Source organism: Lepisma saccharinum, chromosome 17 (assembly GCF_977018435.1).
Source record: "Lepisma saccharinum chromosome 17, izLepSacc3.1, whole genome shotgun sequence".
NCBI lineage: Eukaryota > Metazoa > Arthropoda > Insecta > Zygentoma > Lepismatidae > Lepisma > Lepisma saccharinum.
Window position 1 is genome coordinate 33,545,482 of NC_139245.1, and position 19,264 is coordinate 33,564,745.

At 42.2% G+C, this 19,264-nt stretch overlaps 1 protein-coding gene across 4 annotated transcripts in view; it reads right to left on the reverse strand.

The window, feature by feature from the left end:
• LOC146001672 (uncharacterized) overlaps positions 1-19,264 on the reverse strand; it is a 713,225-nt gene that overhangs the window by 242,412 nt on the left and 451,549 nt on the right. For all 4 annotated transcript variants that reach the window (XM_083139297.1, XM_083139295.1, XM_083139296.1 and 1 more), the window contains one exon: positions 9,474-10,487. In XM_083139297.1, the coding sequence (XP_082995423.1) occupies positions 9,474-10,432 (959 nt within the window). In that variant the 5' untranslated portion in view covers positions 10,433-10,487. The remainder of the gene's footprint in view (positions 1-9,473; positions 10,488-19,264) is intronic.

The window sequence follows — 19,264 nt, forward strand, 5'->3', positions numbered from 1 at the left end:
GTGGGATCAAGTGAAGGAACGCACAGCATGTGTAGCGAGTGTTCCCGTGAAGTTAAAGTGGGCATGGTGAGTGAGGATCAAATTGCACTTCGTGCAGTGCTACGTTTTTTATGGAAAAAACGACTAACAGCAAAAGCGGCAGCGGAGGAAATTTGTCGTGTGGAGAACGAAGAAGTGGTGAATCGGTCGACTGCTTCCCCTTGGTTTAAAAACTTCGCTTCAGGTGATCTACGCATCGCCTACAAGGCCCACACGGGGTGACCTTCGATGGACATTAACGAGCCTCTGCAGGATGCTGTGAATGCTACACCACAATCCAGCACACGTGTGTTAGCAAGAGTGGTTGGGGCATCCAAATCGACAGTAACCATCACTTGCATGACATGGATTACACCAATAAACAGCCCCGACAAAGTCCGCACGAGAGGTGCAGGCCCAGCACAGAGTTGCAATTTGCCAGACATTGCTACAAAACCCGCGTGATCTTCGTTTTTGGAGGAGAATTGTGACAGGAGACGAGAAGTGGGTGTTTGTGAAAACCCCGATACACGTAAACAGTGGGTGAAAAGAAGGCAGGAGGCCATCGCCATGTGAAATAGGACAGATTTGGGAAAAAGCTCATGCCGAGTGTGTGGTGGAATATTGACGGGTTTGTCCATTATGAGTTTGTTCCAGAAGGTCATGCTGTAACAGGTGAACTGTATTCTGAACAATTACGGCGAGTGTTTGCCATTCTAAACGGGAAATACCCGGCATTAACGAGGAGGAAGAGGTTACTGCTGCAAAATGACAATGGTCCCAGTCACCGGTCTCAAAGAGTGACCAATACACTAGCTGAGCTTGACGGATTTGAGTTGTTACCTCATCCCGCCTATAGTCTGGAAGTTGCACCATCGGATTATGGTTTGTTTCGCTCTCTCTCACATTTCCTGTGTGGTCGGCACTTCAATTCATATGACGAGGTAAATTCTGCCTGTCGTGAGGTTTTCAATTCTAAACCTGCCACCTGGTATCGCCATCAGATTGAACTGTTGTCGGAGAGATGGGCGAAGGTAATTGAACATGGAGGCCTGTACTTTGCTGAATAAAGTCTGTCTTTGTTTCTAATATTCTGTGTTTCATTTTTGCCCTTGTATGGTGCACACCCTACCAACTAGACCAACAAGCCCTGTGCAATGTGTCTCCACCAGGACGCTAACCCAGAACCCTTTACTTACAAGATCACAACGTTAGCTAATAGCCAGTGGGACCCAAGCAATGGCATCGATAGTATTAAAAAGCAGAATATTTACTTATTTAACTTTGGTTAGATTAATTTTCCGGCCATGATAGTGGAATAAATAAAGGAATATTTACACAGTAAAAAGCTATTTGAAACTGGGGATATGTTTTTTCTGTTCTGTCCGCTCTAGAGCTAACGTGCACTGAAGTAATGTGGATGCGTGGGTGTGACAAAGAGAAAGAGTGGGCAGTTTTTCAAAAGTCAATAATTCAGTGTGGACAAAGTATGCATCAGCCACTAATCACGTGCCAACAAGCGCCAGGATTTTGTAAACCCCAAGAGAGAGAGAGAGAGAGAGAGAGAGAGTCAGGAGCGAGGCTGGATGAAAGTGGTAATTAGCGGCGCCTGCCCCAAACTTCTGTCTTTGATGTTTGCCGAGATGAAATGGCTTAACTCAACAAGCGACAGAATCAGTCGAGAGGGTTTGGGACGGCACGAAGGCCGTGAACAATGTTTAGCGACATACGTAGTGGTGAGAGAGAGAAGAAGAGACAGAAATCGCATAGAATGTGGAATAGAAACAGAGAAAAGAGTGAGTGAATGAAAAAAGGAAGAGAACAAGTGAGGTACAAGAGAGGAAGAGCATAGATAAAATATAGAAATGAGAACACGAAAGAAAGAGATGTCGAAGGAAACAGAGAGATAAAGAAAGTGAACAAGAAAGAAAGAGAGAAAAAGAAAGAGAACACGAAAGAAAGAGAGAGCAACGAAAGAGAGAAATAAAGAAAGAGAACACGAAAATGTGAGAGAAGAACAAAGAGAACACGAAAGAAAGAGAGAACAAAATGAGAACACGAAAGAAAGAGAAAATAAGAAAGAGAAGACGAATGAAACAGAGAAATAAAGAAAGTGAACAAGGGAGAGAGAAAGAAAGATAACACGAAAGAAAGAGAACACGAAATAATGAGCGTAAAATGTAGAAAGGAGACAGAGATAGAGAGAACACGAAAGAAAAGGCATGGAATAGATAGAGGGAGAGAGAGAGAGAGAGAGAGAGAGAGAGAGAGAGAGAGAGAGAGAGAGAGAGAGAATCGAAAAGAGAATGAGTTAGATTTATGTATGTGTAGGAGCTACTTTGCTTGCATATGCATTTCAGCGTAACGCGCTACGAATGGAGCAGCCCTATGTTCCTACGCTGGGCAAGCATGTTTCCCTTTTTGATACTTACCGACCGAAAAGCTTGCCAAGCAGTAGTAGCAATTCGATCGAGGAGAGATCTTTTCAGACGGTTAATTTTCAATTTGTACTTGACATAAAGGGGAACTTCTCCACAAAAATCGCACAAAAACATTAACATGGCAACTCAAACTGAAACCTCTACAGATGAATCACTGTGTTTGTACCAACTAACAGATCATCATTTATACTCATCATCCCGATTAATCCAAGAGCTAAAAAAGCAACGTAAAATAACCAAAATTGAAAAAAAAGCTTAAATGTAAATACTATTCGAACAAGTGTTCTCGGATTACCAGCCAGGTGAGATGAGAGATAGAGATGAGCCAGGGAGATGAGAGCAATGTATGCCCTCGAAACGTTGGAAGCCAACTCCAATTTAACCTGGCTGGTAATCCGAGGACACTTGTTCGAATCACGTCGCCAGGAAAGCTACAATTCCTATTGTAAATACTATATTAATTCACCAGTTAACTCTGGCCCCACCAAAACAAAAAAAGGAAATCTTACCAAAGAAAGTCTATTCCCGAGATCCGGAAATAGAAATAAGTGGCGCTTCTATGGCGTTAACTCAGCAGCCTGCGGTCGGAATTCTGAAAAGCGCTTCCACTAAACGGACAGCCTATCACCGCCCCATTAAACGCCTGAGAGGGCTGTTGCGCGGTTTTACAGCCCCTCGGCCTTCCCAGGGTGAATGTTTGATGAGCGACTTTATTCTTCTTTAATTTGATTTCATCCCCTTCCTCTCAGAGGCCATCAAATTTCACTTCCCTCGGGCTGTGGTCTGTATCTTGGTCTTCCAGACCCTTTCCTTTCTGTACATTGTTGTTTGAGAGCGGTCCACACAATCAAAGGGGTGTAAGGTGTTATTCAGGACACCCAAATGCCAACCTCCCAACAATGGGTTGCATTGTTGCAGACTATCGAGGCTCTGGTGCCTGGACGTCCATGTGTGTTGGTGATTGTCTCTTTATCCAGCTCATCGTATCACCATTTATCCTCATCGTCGCGATTAGCGAAAAGGGACAGAAAAGCATAACATAATTCAGTTCATCTCAGTCTTCCCCGGCAAAAATTAGAGTAAGCAAAGTGTTCATCGCTATTTCAATTCTTCTCTATTCTACAGGATGGTCACAAAGTGGGCGTACCCCTTTTTTACCGATACTACAGTGGTTGTTGTTGTTATAGCGATGTGATCACGTACCTGATAGTTCATTTGTCCAGGACATCGGCATGGAAACCATCCTGATCGTCGCACAGCTGAATTCTGCGCCATGTCCTGCGGAGATATTCCGGCGCCACGTCCTATCAGCATCAAAGAGTTCATTAACGTGACAAGGATGGTACGGCTTGCACTTTAAAATCAAGTTTCATGTGGTTCATCATGGTCGAACGGTTGAAAATCCACAACAATTGAACATACTTTCCGACGAAAACCCAGGGGTACGCCCACTTTATGGCCACCCTGTCGATCCTATGTTGTTTTAAGGAATATAATTCTGTTGATGAGATGCAGATGTCGTCTGCATATTGACGTTTCTAATTCAATTCATGATCATCACATTATGGGCAACAGACTGAAAGAAAATGGTGATAGACAAATCGCATACTATTGCCGCTGGGTGTACATCCTGTACTGAGTTTATCAGGCAAACAAGGTCTGGCGCCTGGCCCAAAGCCAATAAAATTCTCTATGAGTCTTATGCTGTGTCCATTCTTCTTCATCTTACAGATTAGCCCAAAAGTGGTAGAAAAGCAAATAATTCAATTCAATCAATTCTTAATGCTCGTAGTCAACAGATTCTAGGTTTGATTCCTGTTGCAGACATGGGAGAGTCACATCGAAATTCACCAACTTCCGTGGTGGAGCGGTTATGACCGCTACGACGCCAGGGGTCCCGGATTTGAATCACGGCCTGGACATGGGTGTTCTTTGTGAGTGTCCCTTCATCAATTTCACCACATCATCTCATCGCCGCGATTAGCCAAAAGTGGCAGAAAAGCGACGTAAAATAACATAATTTATTCAATCAATCATAATGTAGTTGAATATGCGAATTTCGTTTGTATGATTAGTGTATATGCATATTGGTAACAATTTCTAACCACACACACGCGCCTGTGGACATACTACAATGACATTACGTATAGACATTGGAAACAATATCATCTATGATGGCATGAATTATACCACAAAGCACTCTCAAATTGCAATTAATAAAATGGACAAATGGAAAATAAACGTTTCATCACATGAAGTGCATCTCCACACCACTTTGTCACCGCTACCCTGAGGCTGGCGCGGCCTCATTCACAGTGTTTGATTATTCAAGCACCCTTCCGGTGATTCTCTCGTATGAATAACGCCGCTGGGATGAGCAATATGTCCATTGAGGAAAAAATAAAATTTACGCCACGCTCTATATGAGAGCAAAACAATCGTGCCAGAAAAGCATTAACCGAAGCCGATAATTACTGATTTGCACCAGTGGATACCCCATCCCACAAATCAAAAGGCAAATAACAATAAAATGTACTGATGTATGTCTTTTCTAAGAATGTGTAGTTAATGGAGAAGACATATGTTTTCAAAATTATCTTCTGGTTCTGAATCGTATGTTTACTCATAACGTATTGCAGCCACTCTATCTGTTGAGATCTATTACGAGGGAAAAATAATTAAATAACAGCAATTTTATCAATAACCTTTTGACAAGAGTGGTTAGAGAAATTGTTGTGTCTTGTTTTCGATATACTTGCCCTGCCTCGCAGCATCTTTTCCTTTTCCACCTGAGTCCTTATCTATTTTGTCACATCTTTCATTGAGATTTCTATCCACCTTTTTCTTGATCTTATTGTTTACTTTGTATTTAGTCTAAATTCAATCACGTTAGGGGAAAGGGGTGAGTCTTAGATATGACTAATTTAACCTGTATTTTCTTATTCTTTACTGTTCATCAACTTGTGGCATCATCTTGCTTTTCCCTCTCCATATACCTAACAAAATTCATCGTCTGCTCAGATAGGCTAATCGGTACTAGACCTACAATTTAAAGTGGAATCCGAACCACCATGTGCCTCCACCGGATATCGAACACGGAACCCCTTGATTACAAAACAACAATGTTACACTACGCCATCGGGAAGGCCCTCGCCTGCTTGTGGACTATATTTCACGAGTATGACTCATCGCACCCAACTCAAAAACCCTCTTGGTCAAGTGTCCTATTTCGTCTTCTAACTTACGCGCGGAATGCTTTCCAGCTAGGTTTAAATCTCTCAGCATAAATACACTACATTTAGCCTAACAACAAAAGCAGTCTGACGCCAGAAGACGAAAAACGGCGCTTGACTAAGAGGGTTTTTGAGTTGGGTGTGATAAGTGAAACGTATATTTCACCGTCTGAACTACGGTGATGCAGAGTCGAGAGAAATCTTGGTCTCGTCTCGAACTTCGAGAGATCGTTATGAAAGAATCGATACGAGAACGAGAACCCTCTTCAAGACTCGTCGAAACGAGGTATTTGCAACTCGAGAGAAAATCAAGACAGACATCTTAGTTCTTCATTAACGAGACGAGAAGAGATTACGGTAATTATGAAAGATCATCTTCACCTATATTACTCTGGACTCCACATTCGGAAATCGTTTTCTATACTTTTTCAGATTTTCTGTTATATCAGCAACGTTGATAATTATGTACGAATAGCTGCACAACGTAAATCTGCTTAGAACTTGGTTTCTGGATCAGTAAACACACCTGTTGAACACTTAACGTGGTCCTGCTAATTGGATGGGTCCTTAAGTTCCGAAGTTAGCAAACACTTGGCGCTGGGTTTACAGGCACCTTCGTCAAACACACTGAAACTTTCAAGGAAGCCACATAATTTTATAATGAAGACCTACAGTTTGGGATGCTTGCTTGGAACATAGCGGAAACGATCTTTCCCTGGTTCTTTACAAGAGGTAATGAACACATTTAAGATATTAGTAGTATACAAGTCAACATTGAGTTTTATATACTACATTGTTATTGTCTGGAAGACTTTGCCACAGATTACGTACGCTGTGGCCACAACAGTGAAGGAAACCAAGAATATGAATCTGTGCTACATGGTTGCATAAATGGTCCTAGAGACCTCAACGAAGAAGATGTTCGCGGTCTCGATGTGCTATGAAGGTGTTTCGGCGTTGTACAATCAGCGGCAATAAAAATGGGATATCTTAATTCTGAAATACTAGCTTCTTTGTCAGAAGAAGTTGCCTGGAAGTTTACATTGGAAATTTACTAACGGGTGTTCCATTTACAACGCAACCCGGAGCTGGGGATAGGACAACTTTTGAACCGGAAGTGATTCACATATAATCCTTATACCAAATTGAAGCCTTATTCATGCATATATTTTTAGACCCGGGAACAATGATTGGATTTCATAATTGTCCACGCAGTGTTGCCAGATGTAACGGGAAGTGTAAATGAATTTTTTTTACGAAGCATGAAAAATGGCACATAACACACATGTACGGACATGCCGTCGGTAATTTTCAGTTTGGTTAGGTGGATTAGCTCGGCATCTATGGCAGTGAAAAAAGAAATGTTCATTTCTACCGATAGCCAATTGGATGAGGCGTCTTTAAGGCGGAACTAGAAAAATCGTTGTTTTTAGAAATTAAGACTGTGCATTGGCAACACTGCTGGTGTTTCAGTGCCATAAAAGGTGTGTTTCGTAACTGTATACATCATGCAATTACTGAAAATAATAAAAAAGAAACTTGAAAATTTACATGAAAATAGTGTACTTACATGCACCTGGCAACCATGCTATGAGATTACATTTTCCTCCGCTTGAAAAGAAACAGTGGAAAGGCCAGTAGTGTGTGTTATGTGCCATTTTTCATGCTTTGTAAAAAAATTCATTTACACTTACCGTTACATCTGGCAACACTGCATGGACACTAATGGAATCCCCGGTTTAAAAATATATGCATGAACAAGGCTTCAATTTGGTATAAGGATTATATGTGTATCACTTCCGGTTCAAAAGTTGTACTGTCCCCAACTCCGGGTTGCGTTGTAAATGGAACACCCGATATTACAATCCACTCTTCGACGTAGAGTTAGGCACCACATATGATGTCTTGCAGGTAAGGAAGCATTTCTGGATCGAGGTGTCCCATTTTTCTTGCAGATGACTGTACGTCGACGAGTTGACTTGATGAGAACTTCTGTGGACGATGGATTGGACGCCGCGACAGAGTGGGTGCCGTGATCCCCAGACCTGATCCCTATGGACTTTTTCCCTTGAGAGTACATGGAGCAGATGGTCTATTACACTTGTGGAAGCCAGATGGTGTTCCGTGCGGTGCGCGCTTCACGTCTGCACACTGAACCTCAAGGCCAGTAAGCACTAGAGGTGGAGAAAAAAAAATACCCTCCGTTTCACGGATCCGCCACCTGTTTCTTCTGCAATAATATACAATGCCACACTGTAATGTTACTCACGAATCATATGCCGAGAGGTTCTCACTGTAAGAACGCGACCGACGAAGCCTCCTGCCTCGCTCACTCCCTTCTAGAACGCTACAGTACCGCTGGTTGCTCTGAAGTCCACACTGCATACGAGAGCGCTCTTTAAAAAAATGCGGTAGATTGACCAAACCTGGTATACGAGGTGAAGATACATTGCTAAGAACTTCATCTTTACAGCATCCATTTCCAAAAGCGATTTCTGATTACCAGAGCATACGAACGCCCACAATAGGCTCCAGAAATACTTGGACAAGGCATGATGACGTCGGATACAGAAAAATGTGTAAGCTTTGCTAACCCATTTTCATTATCGATTTACAAGAGAAATTCATACCTTCATTGAAAATAACGTTTGAATAGCCATCCCATCGTGCTCCAATGTAAAGCTTAGGGCAACCAAATGACGAACGAAATCATTTAGGGACACAACAGGGGTGGCGCCGCCACCGGAAAAGTTTGGCAATGAACAGCCCCCTTAGGGCGAGTTACCCAGGCCTATTGTACAGTCACGGACACTTCTGGGTTGTTAAAAAAGTAAAGTGCTCCCCTGTGCTTTGTGCGCTGGGTGGGCGCCGGAGTCGCTTGAAGAGGTGTAGCAATTCCATAGAAGGCTAACAGTAGAGGAGAAGGTCTAAATATGGGCGAAGGTTTAAACATGGATTTTGGAGTTATCAGCGCTCCCGGGTGCTGCAGCCTGGCAGAGGCTATTGGAACTGTTTATCTGTCAAGGACAAAGTTTGCGGCGTTAATTCGCAAGAGAAAGTGGTGGTTAGTTTCGGCCTTGTACGCTGTTATAGAATTGTGACCTCCGAAAACCTTTTGCAGGTATGTTTTAACTCATCGTTTTCTAAATTCTCAACTGCTATGTATAGGTTATGATATTAGCGGTACATAAACAAATGTGGGCTTTTATAATGACATGATTTGTTTGTGAAATATGTACCATAGAGAGACAAAATAAATTGAAGAAAAAAAAATAGCGTGATGGTCTAAATATGGGCTATGACATGATGTCTAATGTTGAGATCACATTTTCAACAAATATTTGGATGTTTTTCTTAATTTCGATTTTTCCCATTCCTCGTGATTTTCAAAACAACAGATTTGACCAAATATGATTTTTATAATGTTTTAGCAATATATCACTGTTTTTTTAAAAAAATAATTGCTTTTTGTTTTATTGCCACTAGTAGCCCATATTTAGACCAGAATTTTGAAATACATCATTTTACCATTTTTTGGAAATTGCTTTTTTTAAAAAAAGAATGGATATCTTCTATACTTTAGCATGGTATTTCATTTAAGTATATATTTCATAGAAATGCATTTTAAAGGAAGGTGCTTAATATATTATTTTTTCCTCCGAAAATGAGAACATAAAAAGGTTGGCCAATATTTAAACCTTTTCCTCTATCGTTACACCCCAGAAATGTCCGTGACTGTACATCATACTACGCATAGGATTATATGATGAAAATAGCTTACCTTAGGTGATTCCGAGGCACATTGTGAATATCTTTGTAGACCATCCGCAGCCGAACAGTCTCGGAGTGGGTGTCCGCCTCGATGTTCCACGCCTGCTTGTCCCTGTCGTAGCACTGGGCGACCGTCGCAGAGGGCTGGTTGTTCACGGCCACCAGCACCTCGCTCAGCGTGTTGGCCAGCATCATCTCCAGATGCACCCTCACGATGCCCTTGAACACGAGCTCCGTGAACCGTATCCTCGGATGCCACCCGTAACCCTTACCGTCCGAATCGGACACGTCGTCGATGATGCCGGAGTCCATCCTCTTCTCGCCGTCCCCGAGGACTACGTTGTACCGGACGCGGCACTGGTGATCGAATCCCGTCAGCCTGTTCAGGAACACGGACAGACGTCCGTCCGCGGAGTCCTTACCGTGCGGATACAGCGCCATGTTCCAGTCGAACCCTCCGAAGCTGAAGTACGTCGTCTCGAACTTGTGGACCTTCGGGTGGGTCCCGAAGACGGACTGCGAGACCCGGATCTCGGTTTCGAAGACCGTCCTGATATTGCTCATGTTCAGCTCGAGCTGGAACTCGCCGTTGGAATCCGTGAAGTTCCTCCCGTAGAGATCGTTGACCGGGATGTAACGCCGGTTCCCCTGCGCGGGGGAGTCGTAGGTAAACTTGACCTGCTTCCCGGAGAAAGTCTCGTTCACGCTGAAGTGCTCCCTGTTCAGGAGGGTGAAGGAGAAGTCTATGTACACCCTCATCCCCTCGGACGCGTTCCTCCACACCAGGTACACCCCGAGAACCTTCTCGGTCCTCGAGAAGGTGATGGCCCACTTCTGGTACCCGTACGTGAACTCCTTCGAGGTGACATCTCTGTGAAGGTCCCGGGTCACAGACTTCGTCACTATGAACGTGAAGACGTGGGTGTTAGCGCGATCCTGTAGCTTGGCGAAGCGGTACAGCAGTGACATCTTCCGGTGAGGATTCCACAAGGCTTTTTCGCTCCTCCCGTACTAATCACAGCATCTGAAAGTCAGAGAAGATTTGTGTTAACACTCGAAGAGACCAACATCTGCATCAGATAAAATATACAACTTAGGGATGCACCAAGTACAAGGGATAATCATATGAAAAACTTAATTTGCTTTTGTCTCATCTAGTAGATTCTTGTATGGAGGGTTGCACATGTTTGCTGCATTTTAGCCCAGACCTATTGCTGATCTACCTATAATTTCAACTTTGAGTTAGTGCCTGTATACCTTAAGTCACTTATGAGCCACTACGAAGGCCTTTCCACCCATCTGCCTGCGAAATGAGGCCATTGTCGAACTTTGTCCTCCATTATTAAACTTGCTGGAGTAGTAAGCAGGCACAGAGATATTGAATTTTCATTTGACAAGAAATTTTTGTAAGTTTTAGGCTGACAGAGGGCAAGAAACTACTATTCTTCAATGGTGCAAGTGTGGCACCACCTTTAAAATAACAAAAATGGCGTTTTAAAGCTCACTTGATTAGTGTTGAAGCCTTGAGGTCGTTTTGTAAATAACAGTTGACACCTCGTGCAAATTTGAGCTGTATACAGTCTGTCCTGTACTTTTTTGTCGAACTTTGAATGTTTTAATTTGACTCATGTAATCTTTTCTAAAAAAAGAAAATGCAACTGCTCATGCAGCACGAAACTGTTGGGCCAACTTTGACAACAGTTGTCATCTTTTGGTGCCAACAGTTGGGAAATTTGCCCCAACTTTGCCATCCATCTTCCTACCAACCACGTGCCAACGGTCAGACAACAGTATGGTAAAAAAAGTTGCCAACAATCTCCCAACGTTGGACCAACAACGTGTGCTTCAGCTGCCACCAAAATTAATATAACACTTTAATTGATGTAACACAACACCTGGTTCCACCAGCACTCGAATCCGGATCAGTGTAGGCCATTCAGGCGAAGCAAGTGTATTAATGTACAAAATGTTTTTATTAAATTATCCTCATCACGTATATTAGTATTAAAATAAACATATTGCAGCCTGTTACGGGACGCTCGCCGTCCCGATCGACCCGGAAGTGCATAGCTGTAGCTGGGGAAGCGATATCCATACACAGAATGGTAGCTGTGTACGTTGGCTGTCATGACAACCGTCACTGCTTGGGCTGCCAGCAGTGATGTGCCGTAGACTATAAGTTTACGTCTACATGCGTTGTCTACACGTAATCTACGCGTACATTACATTGGGTTGTAGTTTACATAGAATACGTAGACAATGTAACGTGCATTAAAATTAATTTTCAAGGGTTTCATGAAAGGAAAGTGACATTTTCAACTATACTGGTTCCTAACAAAATGAAAAGAACCCTATTTAAAACAAAATTTATCTTCTCTTTTATTATCAACTATGGAAGAAGATAAATAGTGCGCAAAAACAACAACAGATGTCAGTCGCGAGGCAAGAGTGGTCTTTTCCCTATAAAAGACTAGAATATTTCCTATTATAGGTTTCTTCCTAGGTAGGAAATTGTTCGAATTTGGAAGGTAGCGTATGAAAAGTTCTCCTCACACATCAGCAACTGATACGCAGTATAATTTTCTTTTAATTCCACGGCGCCCTTTGCTAAGTCATCACCTTTCGTCATGTTGTTTACATAGATTACGTAATCTACGTGTATAAAATAGTCTACATGTAGAATGTAGACTATCGTTGTTTACACGTAGACGCACATCACTGGCTGCCAGGCTACTTGCAGACAAAGCAATCTACTGCGCTTGCCTTCGAGGAGTTCTCTTTCGTGCAGTTTTAAGAGAAATACGAATCCTGTTTATGATTTAGTGTGTGTCTTGTTAGAAACCCCATTTTTCTCGTTTGAAAGACGAAGATAAGAAGAATGTTCTACAATTCTTCCTACTAGCCCTTCGCCTTACTTCAGAGCCACCAGCCACCGCTGACCCTTGGCATACCGTGCCATCGCTCTACCAACTAAGCTACCGAGCCAGTCTTGGTTTAGCCTGATTTTGATGTTTTACCTGCGTAGAATTTCTACGTAGTGCATGTCCTGCGTGTGCCGAACAATAACGTAATCGAGGTTTAAGGGTCTTCATACTTGGTATGTTTTGACAGTCAATGATGTAACAAGACACCAAAAATGGTGTTAAAAACGCCAATTCCGTATTGACACCAAAAATAAGTGTCCTGTTGCCACCGCTTTTGATGGCAACTCAGTTGCATTTTTTTGATGGAATGTACAGTCACCAGCAATAAAAATGAAACACCTAAATTCTGAACTACTAGCTTCCATGCTTGGCGTTATATGTAACGCCTAACACTAAGGCGGTGGTAGAAGTTGCCTTTGAAAATTTGCTATTAGAGTTGCGTAGTGTTACGCAGCACACACAACGCCTTGTAGGGAAAATAGTATTTCAGGAGCTAGGTCTCCCATTTTATTGCGTGGTAATTGCGATTGTTGGATCTCTAGACAACTTTTTAAAGTTGAAACGGATGGATTTCAGCAACCATCCATGTAACGAACCATTTTCACAATATTAAGGGTATCTATAAAAAAAACTCCGGGGTTTTGAAGCTAAATATTTTATTAAAAACTGAAACTCAGGAAAAAGTAAATACATATTTTGGAAGGTAATGTTATCAAGTTTTGTTTACAATTTAGTAAATTCCAATGTGTGTCCAGTTTGTAGCACGACACACATCCAAACGATAATCAACTTCTTGCCACGTCCTGGCCAGCATGCCTGGGGTGATGGTTGCCACAGATGCGATAATTCTTTGCCTTAGATGGTTGACATCTTGAATTTTCTCCGCATGAACCATGTTCTTTACATGTCCCCATAGGAAAAGTCTAAGGGAGTAAGGTCCGGACTTCTTGGAGGCCATGGAATAGGTCCTTTCCTTCCAATCCACACTTCCAGTTTCTTTAAACGCCTTAGGCTATTGACGAATGGTTTTGTCCGAAGGCTAAACACCACCATACTCTCTTCGAAAGTTCCGCTGTACAGCAATAACAAATCCAGTTTCTACAAGCCATATCACACACTGCGCCTTCTGTTGTGGCGTCGCCGTTGCACTGCACTGACTGTGTTCGGCTCGGCCACTTCAAGGTCAACGCTGCGCAGCGTTGCCAACCTTTGTTGGAATAAACTCCAAACGGCGTGAATAAAACTTGATGAGCTACTGATTTCAAAGTAATTAACTAACCTGAGTTACCTAATACCGTTTGCGCATCATTGTTTAAAACACCGGAGTTCTTTTATAGACACTCTGTATATTTTGTTTAATTCTCGGAGCTCTTAGAAATTGGTTGTGCCAGTCCCAATATCACTGGAAACCTCTAATGTCACCGTGTGATATCAGAGCATACCGTTACTGTCTCTTTGCGAATCAGGAGGATGAGCAAACGGTTAAGTCCAGATCATTGGCTAAAGTCCAAGGTTGGGAAGGGGGGGGGGTGGCTGAACCATAAGATGGTGCACTACAGTGGGTTCGTTTTGGCTCTGGGCCGAGATAGCGCGTGAAGAACTTTGTACAACTCTTAGAGGTTAGTACCGTTATGCAAAATAATGATGAAGGAATTGGAAGCATGAATGTCGAAATATCCACTCGGCTCTGCACAGTCAACAAGGCAACGGACGTAACCAAGGGTGAACAGTTGGAGGTGCAAGGTCCACCACGACACGAAGAAATCCTGAAGTATAAAAACCCCTGGAAATTGTAAATCGACACCACATCATCTACAACACGATCGACGCTGTTTGACGAGACCACTCAGAGAGATCGCAACGTCACGAGGCGGCAACAAGCGTGCGGTACGGTTGCAGCGGTCTGGACTACAGAGAGTCAGGAGCCAAGAAGCCAGCCCGAGTCCGGAAAACTAGCGCTCCAACGACAAAGCCACCGAATCTCCAGCCGCCTCTTATCGCCAACAAAACCTGGGCCAGCGGTCTCTCCAGCGTCTCCGTCCCACCGTCGCTGACGCCAGAAGTCAGGGCGCAGATCATCGACCAAGGGGTGAGTAGCGTTCAATCGACAAGGCTCCCAACATCCTTCATCCACACCACTCAGGTCCAGCGAGAACCAAATCGAAACTTTTACTTTACTTAACTGAGTTACGTCCCGGCGTGACTCGATCCCATATCTTACCCGACGTCACGCTACAATAAATATAATTGTCTACATGCTAAAGATATGTGCGTAAATAAGCGAGACGTTAAGGGACGAAAATGCCGGCATCTGCGCCATGTCACGCGCTATCTCGGCTCAGAGCCAAAACGAATGCACTGTATTACACAAGCGGTAAACAACAGGTGGTTTCGAGGTTCTCTGGAGAAATATAGTGAATCACGTGATTACCAATAATAGATAATTGTCCAAGAACTAAATGTGGAATACTGTGACAAGCCAATACGCGTAAAAGTGAGAAAGTAGACTTAGGCATAAAGAGTTACTGAAATTTAATAAATTTGAAAGGTATACAAGGAGACTAGAAGACAACTTGCTATAACTCCCTCCCCAAATTAGGAAACAGCATGCCTGTCCAGGGAAACTGTGGAAAGATGACTACTTCCTCCTTAATAACCTGAAATTCGCAACCTAACAACAATTGAACGAGGGTAAGCTAATCAGTTTTAATGGACTGATGCGAAAAAGGAGTCACACTTTGCTCAGGCTGGAAAAGCCTACGAAATATCAGGAGGAGGAAAATAAAGTGGAAACGCTTTCAACCTTTAAGGGTAAAAGGAATGCAGATCCAGAATTTCTTCACTTCCTACTTTTTTCCAAAACTTCTTCCTCCCCTCCATTGGCGCTTCCTTTTCCTCGTTTTCCAATTTCCAGCTTTTAATTCTTTCCCTCGACAAACAAAAGAAAGGCATTAGTGTGGAGGAAGGTGATGGCGAATTCTAATTTATCTAAGTGAAAATTCTCGTTGGGGAGATTGTGAATGAGATGAAAGATAAAAAATATTATTTTTCCGCGATTGACTTTCACTCTTGAAAAACAAAAACCTCAACAAGTTGCAAAAACAATGGCTGGTATTATTCCCCGCATAAGATGAACAATATCAGATGACAATTAGAGACACTTCAGGGATCAGATTTAAGTGTAGAGTTTTAGCAAGCGAAATTACAGGGTAAAGAGACTTTTCAATCTTCCTCTACATTTTAATTGATTGAATTTATTTCACTTTGCTCTTCTGCCACTTTTGAATAATCGCAAAGATGAGGATGAAACGTGATAAGATGAAATTGATGAATGGAAAATCACAATCAACATAGACAGAATTGGTGACGTCGTCGTCATGTAATCAAGGGGTCCCGGGTTCGATACCCGTTGGAGGTACATGGCACAGTGGTTCGGATCCCAATTTAAACTGTAGGTTCAGTTCCGATTAGACTCTCTGTGCATAAAGTGGACTTAAAACAACAATTCAAAAAAACAAGCTTTTCAAAGAGGCACCGGTAAATACAGTCTTGGAGACCAACGAGGCTCTGGCGGCTGGACCTTCAGTCAGTATAATCCTCTGTAGGGGTGATGAGCGTCCGTTTGCAGTCTCAGCTTTTAACCTGAATAAGGAGATTCTTGTCCTCAGACACACGGTTCGAATTTAGCTATGGTAACTGGTTCTACCTACATAATGGAACAGATGCACATAGCCCATGTGCTGACGTACCCACTACATTCGTTCAATCACAAGATAAGCCCCGCAGAAGGCTCCCCGATGGCGCAGAGGCAACGTCGTCTTTGTGTAATCAAGAGATCCCGGGTTCGATATCCGGTGAAGGCACATGGCCCAGTGTTTCGGACCCCACTTTAAACTGTAGATCGAGTTAGCCTTTCTGTGTATAAAGTGGACTTAACAACAATTCAATCAATTCAATTCGAAACAAGCATCACAGAAGATTATACTGGTTGTTGATCCCGACGCCAGAGCCTCGTTAGTCCAGGGTGTAATATATGGAAGAGAGATTGACATTTGGCTGCCTTCGAAAAAGAGTTACACCTTCAACCTCCTCAATGTACTTTTTAGATTTTTCTGTGCGCCAATGCATCTTTTGGATTTTATGTAGCTTACATGTTGATGATTAGTGCAATTTAGTAAACTTCTCTGCTCTTAGTAAGTAGGTAAATCACCTGTAAGGCTTCTAACTGAAACTATAAAGCCCGCTTTCAGTAACCTAGAAGCTAGAAGCAAATCAATTAGTACTCGTCCTCTCTAGCTTTCAAAATTAAAGTCAATATTAGCTTAGCGAAATCGACGTGTACCCTTTTAGAATCACTGAAAAGCAAATGTAGAAACCAACTTTTGAAACAACAACAAAAAAAGAGATAGAAAGAGGTTGTTGAAACATTGTAGCGGAACAAATTCTCGTCGACACATCAAAATAGCTTCACATCCTTTAACAGCAGTCGTAACGCAATCGTAATTCTGCAGCACAAACGACAACAGTGCATAAAATATTTACGAAGGGATTGTGTCTCGTGCTGTATTGATTACTCATTTCCAACGGGGAAGCGTGTGCCAGTTGGGGAAGGATATGCATTTAAAATGGAAAAAAATACACCCTAGCTTGCCAGTAGCTTATTTAACAATTCACACAGGACGCGGGAGTTTGCATGCATTGACAAGCGAAAGCTCTCAGTAATAGAAAGACCTTGTTATATACTAATAAGGAGATTACTGCGGCAATGAAAATACTAGTAAAGGTAAGGGCCTTTCCGATAGCGTAGTGGTAACGTAGTTGACTTGTAATTAAGGGATCCAGGGTTCGAGACCACGTGGAGGCACACATTGCTTCGAATCCCTCTTTAAACAGTAGGTCCAGTCCCGATTCGACTATATGTACATAAAGTGGGCTTAAAACAACAATTCAACAAAGAATACAGATAAGGAATGGGAGATGCAGGTATGACAAGAGGAAATAAATGCACCCGGAAGAAAAGACTCCATGAAAATGACGGCGTCTGTTGCGGAGTGCTTAGCACATCACGCTACGACGCCAGGGGTCCTGGGTTCGAATCCCGGCATGGATGTTTGTGAGTCTCCATTCATCAATTTCATCATAACATCACTCATCCCCATCTTCGCAAATTAGCCGAAAGTGGCACAAAAAACGAAGTAAAATAAAGCAAATCAATCAATCCATGAAGATATTGATTAATATGGACTAAGAATTTACATTATGTTCATAATAAGCTTAATAGTGATGAATGTTTTGATATTTCCATTGCGAACGTTAAACCTCCATTTGAAAAAAAGCTAAAGGTAAAGTTTTCCCCTGTGTATTGAAAGTTAATTGATTGATTGAAATAACATTTTGGTTGCGTCAACGCTTGAGTAATTTGCACCCATCACATTAACGAGGCCCAGCTCCTTACACATGTCTCTGAGAACTAATATTTTCTTACCTAGTTAAATGATTGATTGTATTTTAAGTTCACTTTATGCACAGAAAGGCTAATCGGGACTGGACCTACAGTTTAAAGTGGGATCCGAACCAGTATGTGTGTCCACCGGGTATCGAATCCGGGACCCCTTGATTACAAGGCGACGACGCTATCACTGCGCCTTACCTAGTTAAAAGAAATTAAATTGTTTGAAGATAACATCCTTGAGAGATTTTTGGTTGCAGAGAGTGGACGATTTTTCTCATATCGCTGACCATGCAATAAAATTTTTGATCCTTTCCTCCACTACATACTTATGCGAGAGCGGCTTTTCATCCACCGTGCATCTAAAAAACAAGTTCCAAAATAGGCTAAATTTTGAGACGAATCTCCACTTGAAAAAAAGGTCGATAGGGCGTCTGACTGCCACGCTGGAGACCCGGGTTTGATTCCAGGGGAGGGTGGGTGCTCTAAGATAGGATTTTTTCTCTGGTGCTCTTCCAGCCTCAAATCAATAGCCGAAGCGTGCTGTTGATCACATCACTTCCAAAATGGTCGAGATCGAGAATCTGTGGGGCCCTACCCTTACATCCCTTAAATGTGACTTCATGTCACGGTGCTATATGCACGGGGAACCTTACCTGACATTTACCTTCAAGTAGGAACAAAATGCACGAAAACTCCCATCTGTTATCACTTGATCTGGGAATCGAATTCAGGATTTCCACGTGGCAGTCAGGCACCTAACTGAACAAGCGCGGCTCTATTCCCCACGTGGGAGAAGAGATATTGTCCAAAAGCTTCTGGTGATATGGAAATTTGATTTTGATACTAAATGAAAGTGCCTGTTATCAAGATCATATTTCAGGCACAAAGTAAGAAATAACTTTTTTTAAAAAAATAATGTAGTTTGAGGTTTGAAATCTTAAAATAACTAATTGCTCATTGCTTTGAATTCATGGCACTAGTAATAAAACAGAAATAATAATTATAATATTTATCTTTAATATTAATTTTCCTAGTTTCCTAGTACTAAGTAGGTAATTGAGATTTTTAAAGAAAATTCGGAAGTTAGCATCCTCAAGGTGTTAGCACCCTTGGCGGTTACCAATCCTACCAGATTCTTTAATGACCTCTGGAGAGAAAGATAGATAAGGAAGAAAAATAAGAGAAAAAGCGAGAGAGATTAAAGAGAAAAGGAGAAATATCTTATTCTAAACCAGTCATCTGAACCCTTCAAGTATTTGCCTTTTTTTAATTTTGCGTTGTTTGTCTTCCACTTTTGTGTAATAGTAACGATGAAGATGAGTAATGATGAGCTAAAATTTATGAAGTGCAAAGGAATATCCACTGGCACTGGATCACCAAGTCACAGATAAATGTAATAACCTTATCTGTGACCAAATCTTCATG